Source organism: Mirounga leonina, unplaced genomic scaffold (assembly GCF_011800145.1).
Source record: "Mirounga leonina isolate KUSES-001 unplaced genomic scaffold, KU_Mleo_1.0 Mir_154, whole genome shotgun sequence".
Taxonomy (NCBI): Eukaryota; Metazoa; Chordata; class Mammalia; order Carnivora; family Phocidae; genus Mirounga; species Mirounga leonina.
The window spans coordinates 25,912,886-25,921,295 of NW_023270389.1; the positions used below are offsets into that span (position 1 = coordinate 25,912,886).

Sequence of the window (8,410 nt, forward strand, 5' to 3'; positions counted from 1 at the left end):
GTTGCCACAGGAGGGAGCTGGGCCAGGTTCGGGAAGGCACAGTCTAACGGGAGAGTTGGGCACAGCAAGCCCAGCACGAGCTCCTAGGCTCCAGAGAACGTCTGGACCTCAGGGCGCTCCACTCAGTGGAGCTCCTTGCCCTGCTTGGCTTCACCCCCCACCCCCGCGGCCCTCATTGCCACACTGCCCTTCACTCCAGGGCTCTCCTCTTCACACTGGGCTCTGCCCCAGCACCCAGCCCACACCGTGCACCTGGCTTAGTCCTCCTCCCCCTCCCTCTGTCTCAGCCTCAGGACACTGTCAGGACCTGTGCCTTCTCACCACGATGAATTCACTGGTTTCTTGGCAGCTGATGCTTTTCCTCTGTGCCTCCTCCTTCAGGGAGACACTTGAAAAGATGGCACCTGTGGAGAATCCTAGACCGACAGGTATGCTTTGTCTGGGAAGAAGGGTGGGAGTTGTTGCAAAATGAGAGTCACCCTATTTTTCAGAGTGAGGCTAGTCTATTGATGTGAGTTTCACACGGCATTTAATGGGAACCTAGGACTAGCACATGCAACTTATTTGGGGGCCCATGAATCTTGCAGGTAAGGGATGGCTTACTGCTCTTTATGGGCATCAGTAGGCTCACCTAGGTTCAGGTGCTTGTTAACCACTGAGCTCCTTCATGGTCTTCTCACACTGTGTTCTCTGCTCTACGCCAACCACCTGTCTGAGGAGATCTGTTGGGAAGAAATTTACTATGCAAGTTTCTTTCATCAGTGACCTCAGACCCTTTGTGGGGAATTTGGAAAAAAAGAGAAAAGACTGAAACAAAAGGACAGATCCTTAATACCTGTCAACCTTATGAGTTCGTTGTGCAACTGATTAGCTGGAGAAACTGAGGCCCAAGGAGGTAAAGAACCCCCCCCCAACCAAGTCAGCCAAATGCTGCAGCAGCCCAGCAGGTGCTGCAGCTGCCAAGAGTGTGTCTCTGAGGGGCACAAGCCAGTCCCCGAAGTCCCTGAGACAGGAGCTGTGGGTTTAACACTGCTTGGTGGTCAGTTTCCTGGGCAAACTAGCACATGGCTTAGCCTCTCCGGCCTGCAGTTCTGGCTTTGGAACTTGGAGCGTACCCTTTATGCAGAGGTTAGCATCAAACCCATAAAATATGCCCCCGGGTGTCCTTGGCCAACAGTGTTTTCTCTCCCGGGATCAGGTATTCTTTCTGGTTGAGGGAGGCTCCCCCAGAGAATAACCTCGCTGCAGCCCCAGGGACATTGACCTGTTGGTCAGCAAATGGCTTTAGGTGAGGCCACAAACAATAGCCTGAGTGGTTATCCTACTTCAGGGATGATGGGCTTAAGCGGGAAGGAAGCCATCATCCCTCCCTGCCTCAGCCGGGCCCTAAGCAAGGTGGGAGGGGCATTCTAGGAAGAATAGCATTAACTCTGAACCATGCCCACACTCCCCTTCTCCAAAGTATGCCAAGGCATTGAAGAGCAGGGCCCAAAGCCAACTACCCCCCTCAACACACACCCACTCACACACCAGGCCTCATTTCCACTAATCTCATGCCACAATTGGCTGGGGTTCTTGTCTACTCAGAGCTAGTTGCACTATTTTACTGCCAAAAATTAGAGTGAACTTAACAAGCCTTTTGCATGTGAAACGCATTCAAATTAGCCTTGTTAGCCCTCAGTGTGCAGGGGAGAGATTATACCTACAGTGGGGGGAGGTGAGCAGGTTAAGGTGACCCAGATAATAATCCATTCTTCACTGAGTCCTCCTGTAGCTTATTAATGGTCACAGTAATTGGGGAGGGGTGTGGGGCACAGTGGTCCTAGTTCTCTCGTTTCTGTAACTACAAGCTGTTCACTTGCTTTTATATACTTAACAAGCATTTGAGGCCCTACTGCATGCAGGTCACCGTTTCAAGCACGCAGATAGAGCTGAATGAACATGGCTCCCACCTGCCCCCAGGAGCTCAGTCCCGTGGGGGAACCTGATGCAGAGACAGCAAGTCCTGCAGGCTTATTTCCAAGGTCTACCCTGTTTGCTTCCAAAAAGGAAGTAGCTTAATAGGAGATGTTTAAGATCATCCTGGAAAACCTTTGCAACCAAAGCTATGTTCAAAGAGAGAGGAGCCAATGACCTAACCATCATCTGAGCTAAGACGCACCTGCAGGTGGTGCCCCGCTTTGGGCTCCGGGCTTCCTAGAGGTCAAGGAAGGAAAGGGAAGCACGGGATAGGGATGTGAGCCGGGGTTCCAAAGCCGTCTCTCCTGGGCCCTGGCCTCACCGCAGCCTCTCTCTGTGGCTCTGTCCTAGGCCAGCGGCTCGGACCCCAGGCCCTCCTAGCCCCGTGGGAGCAGAGCCCGCGGTGGGCAGAGTGGAAGCCCGCCGGGGCCCGGCCCAGCCCGCGGGAGGCCTCGCTGTGCCCGCCTCCGGAGCGCCCCGCGGGGCCCCAGCGGCCAGGCCTGTGCGCCCCCCGCAGCCGCCTGATGCCCGCCCCCCCGGGCGCGGTGCTGGTGCAGCGGGAAAGGGACCTGTCCGCCTACAACTGGAACTCCTTCGGCCTGCGCTACGGCAAGCGGCAGACTGCGCCTCCCGCAGGGCTCAGCGGGGGCGCCGGGCGTGGCTGAGCGCGAGGTGCTGGGGGCCGTGACCTTCAAACCCGGACCAGGGAACCGGGCTTGCGGGGTTGGTGCGGGGGGGGGGGGGGGGAGGGCAGTGGGAGGGGGACTGGGGTTTCTGTCCTGAAGTAATAAAGGGAATGCTGCCGACACACCCGGGAGTGATTTGTGGCTAATTTTTGCAAACAGCGCAGATGAGATTGTTTTCCTTCTCTCTTCACTTGGAGCTTTTGCTGATTTTAAGATAGCTTTTAGTGTTATCAAGCACAGATAACAGTGCTTTTCAAACTAGAGATGTGAAGGGCCAGACTGTTTTTCCCCAATCTGGGGCCGATCGATACTTACAAACACACACACAGTGAATCACTAAAAAACTGAAAAATTTCAAAATAAAGAGAAACCCAGACTGGATGCTGCTTCGGTGTTTCAGCAATATCCAATTTCTGTTAAAATTTCTGAAGCAGTCCTCTTCCCTGCTAGACTTCTCTCATTGCCCACAGGTTACAACATTTTGCAGGGGGGCATGAGCCGTAGCCCACACCCTGAGTAGCACTGATCTAGGCTGGGGGGAGACAGCATCAGCACGTCTCCCTTTCCAAGGGAAGCTTACAGCCAGTTGGACAGCTTGATCTGGAAGACGATGCCAACCACTGCCCTGTCCACTGAAGTTTAAAGATCACTGCAGCCCCACAGTCAGACCGCTGCTGGGGTGCTCAGACCCAAGGTCCTGGTGCCCCACTCTGCATGCAAGGGGATGTCACCAGTGGCCTCGGGGCCGTCCATCCCCCTCCCCCAGGGAAAGCCCTGGATGGGTCCTGTTCTTGACGTGTATCTCTTTTCTGCATCCTCGGACTCACCCAGAGGGCTGGGCATGTGGTAGCCCCATTTTCACAGGTGAGAACCCTGAGGGTCAGAAAGATACAGAACTCCCTGAAGGCACACAGCCAATGAACGGTGAGCCTCATCAGGCTCCCAACACCAGCACCTGGCTCCCCGGCTTCACCGTCACGCCTGAGGGGGAAGGGTTTCCATCTGAGTCAGCCGTGCTGGACATCAGGAAAGGTCGGTCTGCTTGTGGGGACATTCTTGGAGGCCCCCAAGAGCCGGGGCGTTGGTTGCTATAGTAAGAAGTAGAGGCTTGTTGGGAGGGAAACTGAGAGGAAATCCACCCCTCTGCCCACAGGAAAACCCGGCCCTATTTGGCAGCCTACAGCTACTCCTACCCTGCTTGGTCTAGGATGGAAATGTTCTTTCCCAGAAGGATTATGGGGCCACCGCCATCCTGTGGAGCGCCACAGTGTTCCACCCATTACAGAAACCAGGACTCCACTGAATGAAGGCGGACGTGTTGCTATGGCAATGAGATAGGCTGCCATGGGAACGGGACAACCGGCCCCACCCCCATCTCTACCCTGAAACCGTCTTCTAGGATCTTTCAAATTATCGCTACTGCTGTGAGCTCATGTCCTAGCGTGGCATGACAGGGGGATGCTGTTGATATCTAGAAGGCACTTCCTCCCCCAAACAGCCTAGGGCACGTCTCTGTGCCTCTGGGAGAGGAGTCATAAACTCAGCACCTATCTGAGAAGTGAATTATTCTACTCTCTGACCCAACCCTTTCTCTGATGAAGCCTGTGGGTGGGAAGAGGCTGGAGGGGTCTCTGAAATGTGCTCTTAGGCAGCCCAGTTTTACAAAATTCCCTGCGACACCCCCCAATCCTTCCTCACAGCCTTAAGTTTAGGCAGATGGGAGATAGGAGCACGCACGTGCTGCTTCAGAGAGAGGGTTCTCTCTTACAAGAAGCGAGCCTGTCTGTGTGGGAGAGGGCGCATGTAAGGAGTAAATATGAGAACTGCGTGCACATTCATACACACATGTCTGTGTGACCCTGTGTGTGGTGTGGGCCCCTCTAACTACATTTCAGGCTTTATCAAGTGCCCGCCAGGATGTCTGTTTTGGTTGATCTAGAGGCCCCGCTTCAGCAGGCAGCAGGAGGGGAGCTGGTCCCCGGCTTCTTGCCCCAGGACTGCTGCCTGGAAGACTCTGGGCTTTCCAGTTCTTGGCCCCGTATCTTGGGACAAAGGGATCTTTGGTTTCATGGGGCTCGCAGCCTGACTCTGCTCCCTAGATTGGAGGGAAGGTTCAATGCCGGTTGGAGGCTGTGAGGGACTATACACGTTCCCAGCCCCAGGGGCTCCCATCTGCCTCTCCAGACTTTCTGGGTGAGCTCAGCTAGCTAGGGCACGGGAGCCCAAAGACATGGAGGTAAGGCTACCTAGGGGCACTCAAACCCACTCCTTCCTGGGATGTCCGGACAGTCCCCAAGGGACGAATAATCAGGAAGGCCGGGACATCCCTCACTGGAGGAAGGGGAAGTGGGAGGGTCTCTTCCCAAGTTCCACCTCTTTTGGGAAGTCTGTTAGAATGGCAGGGAGCTGGTTTCACATCCCTGTGGAAAAGAAAGGGGGGCAGGGACGTTTCTGCCTCTAATCACTCCTCATATACAAACAAGAAATGTTCGAGTACCTGCAGTGGGCTAAGCTGCCCCATTTCACCCTCACAACAACCGCATGAGGTGGGCAATATTATTCCCACTGGACAAAAGAGAAAAACCGTGGGGCACCTGGGTGACTCAGTTGGTTGGGCATCCGCCTTCGGCTCAGGTCATGATCTCAGGGTCCTGGGATCGAGCCCCGCGTCGGGCTCCCTGCTCAATGGGGAGTCTGCTTCTCCCTCTCCCTTTGCCCCTCCCCCTGGTCTCTCTCTCTCTCTCAAATAGGTGGATAAACTCTTTCAAAGAAAAAAAGAAAGAGAGAGAAACTGAGGCTGGGGGAGGGTAAGTGGCATGCCCAAGGTCACATAGCAGAAAAGTTCCAGGGCCGAGAGGCTGGCCCCCACATTCTCACTCCAAACACCACAGTCTCCCTACACACCGCGGTCGTTCCTTTCTCAACAGCCCCGCTGTGTGTCAGGCCACCCCTTTCCCTGCATGATTTGTCTTGGGAAGCAGGGCTAGCAGCCATTGTGACCCCAAGCCAGTCCCTCTCTAATCCCTCTCCAGCTTTAATAACAACACCGGTGAGATCACTGATGCCAGGAGCAGGCCTCCTCCCCTCCAAGCTCCTGTCAAGGGCCAGGCATCTGAATTTTGCCCCTGTTGTCTCCTTCTCTCTCCGGAAGCGGCCTCCACAGTCCAGACTTGGTCACAGGGAGTGACGGGCAGCAAGTCCAGGGAGAGCTAACCCGGCCTTCCTCCCTTCAGTGCCGGCTTCCATGTTAGAGCCGTCAGAGCCCGGGGCGTCTCCGTGCTTGGCTCAGAGCGGGACACACAGCCCCTCCGTCATCACCTTCTCAGATTTTGTTTGCTTCTCTTTTCTTGAAAGCTGTGCAAAATAGTCTTAACAACTGTCCCTTCGGTGTATTACCTTCACAAAACCTTAAAGAAGGACCGCTTTGGACACATGGCTGCCTGCTCCCTCCCAAAGCCCCTTACAAAAGACACCAAAGGAACAGAAAGGTATGAATTCTCAAGGACAAAGAGAAGGGAGAGGAAGCCTCAGCAGTTGAGAAATGAGCAGATTTTGAAGACGGCAGGTAGACAAAGGGCTTGGCAGAATGAGGGAAGCTACGACCTCAAAGCCAGCAAAGGGGGTTACCGAGGCATGCCAGGACCCAGTCTCAGGACTGGGAGGTACTGGGGTGAATCCTGGACTGAAAACAGCAGAGGCAGCATTGCGGGGGGCGGGGTGCTGGCTGGAAATCTGTACACGGAAAACTCAGACTTCCTCTCCCCAGCCCACACAGCCAGGCTACGCCCTGGGAAGAGGCTAGAGCTTCGTCTCTTGAGGACATAGTAGAGACCTCACTCATGGGGACACAGGCACCATGATGTTGGAGCTGAAGAGAGTGGCTAAAAAGAGAGGAACGGTCTGAAAGTCTGTCTAAGTCTGTCTGTCCAGCCCCATCCCAAATCTCTGTTCCCAGATGTAGGTAGTAAGGTGTCACCTACTCAGGGAGAAGGCTCCAGAGAGAAGACCTCAGATGCGGACATTGGAGGTGCCTGTCTTCATCCATCTGGGCTGCTATAACAAAATACCATAGACTGGGTGGCTTATAAACAACAGAAATTTGGGGCGCCTGGGTGGCTCAGTTGGTTAAGCATCTGCCTTCAGCTCAGGTCATGATCCCGGGGTCCTGGGATGGCCCCGTATCAGGCTCTCTGCTCAGTGGGGAGTCTGCTTCTCCCTCTGACCCTCCCCTCCTGGCTTGTGCTCTCTCTCTCTCTCACTCTCTCTCAAATAAATAAATAAAATCTTCAAAAACAATAACAACAACAACAGAAATGTATTTTTCATAGTTCTGGAGGCTGGAAGTCCAAGATCAAGGGGCCCCAGATTCACTGCTTGGTGAGGGCCCACTTGCTGGCTCACGATGGCTGTCCTTTTGCTGTGTCCGAACATGGTAGGAAGGAGGAGGGACCTCTCTGAAGTCTCTTGTCTTAGGGGACTAATCCCACTCCTGAGGGCTCTACCCTCATGACCTAATCACCTCCCAAACGCCCCACCTCCAAATACCATCACTTTGGGGGTTAGGATTTCAACATATCAGTCTATGGTAGTGCTCCAGGGAAAAGCCAGCTCAGGACCCCCACCTAAAGTGGGGTGCACCAGCATGAGCCCGCTGTGCACACTGAACTTCTAGGCTATTCCACCTGTCTCTCTCTTAATCATGCACCTAGAGACAAGGAGTCCTGGGGATTTGAAGAAAACCTCCAGTCTGGATGGAGACCAAACCAGACAAACACAAAGAAAACAGAGACATCCTTTTTTTTTTTTTTTTTAGATCTTATTTATTTATCCGAGATAGAGAGAGAGAGAGAGAGCACAAGCAGAGGGGGGAGTGGGAGAGGGAGAAGCGAGCTCCACACTGAGCAGGGAGCCTGATGCGGGGCTCGATTCCAGGACTCTGGGATCGTGACCTGAGCCGAAGGCAGTCGCTTCACCAACTGAGCCACTCAGGCGCCCCCAGAGACACCATTTAAAAAAAAAAAAAAAATACAAAACTAGTCTGTAATTAATATCCTCAGGGGGCATAAGAGATAATTCTGAATCCATAAAACAAGTAGTGGATGCAATAAACAAAGAAATAATCAAGAATTAGAAAAGGCCCTTGGAACTAAAAAATATAGGAGAAAAAATGTGTAGAGGAATTGAAGAGTTGGAACCTAAAGTTAAGGAAATCTCCTAGAAGGTAGAACAAAAAGAATTCAGGATCGGGGTGCCTGGCTGGCTCAGTCAGTAGAGTGTGCGACTCTTGTAAATTCGAGCCCCACGTTGGGTGTAGAGATGACTTAAAAATAAACATTTTTTTAAAGAGAGAACTCAGGAGATAAAATATACAATACTTAGAAAACAAACAGAACTTGCAATATGCTACTAATGTGAGTTCCAGAAGAGAGAAGAGAACATAGGAGGGAAGAAATGATCAAGGAATCAAATGCAGGACAGTTTTCCAGAGTGGAAGGACACGAATTTCCAGATTGAGGGCATCCACTGAATGCTCAGCACAGGAATGGAAAAGACCCACACCAGGAACAAGGGAAAGGTGACCAACGCCCCCAGAGATAAAACCACAGGAGCGACGAGACTCAAGGGTGGCACCAGACTTGTGAAAATCTGAAAAACAACTTCCAGTTTCAGAGGGAAAATAAATTTCAACCTAGAATTCTATTCACACCCAAACTATAAAGAGTAAGCGCGAAACAGAAACATTTGTAGACATGCCAGGCCTGGAA

At 52.9% G+C, this 8,410-nt stretch overlaps 1 protein-coding gene across 1 annotated transcript; it reads left to right on the forward strand.

Annotated features, from left to right (window-relative positions):
• Positions 1-2,624, forward strand: KISS1 (KiSS-1 metastasis suppressor). Its single transcript, XM_035009521.1, has 2 exons — positions 1-428; positions 2,311-2,624. Exons 1-2 carry the CDS (start codon positions 326-328, stop codon positions 2,622-2,624), a joined length of 417 nt encoding a protein of 138 aa, XP_034865412.1. The 5' UTR covers positions 1-325.
• The last annotated feature ends 5,786 nt before the right edge of the window (positions 2,625-8,410 follow it).

Coding starts and splice junctions, on each gene's coding strand:
- KISS1 (XM_035009521.1), top strand. CDS start 326: ATGAATTCACTGGTTTCTTGGCAGCTGATGCTTTTCCTCTGTGCCTCC. Junction 429..2,310: donor GGAGAATCCTAGACCGACAG/GTATGCTTTGTC, acceptor GCTCTGTCCTAG/GCCAGCGGCTCGGACCCCAG.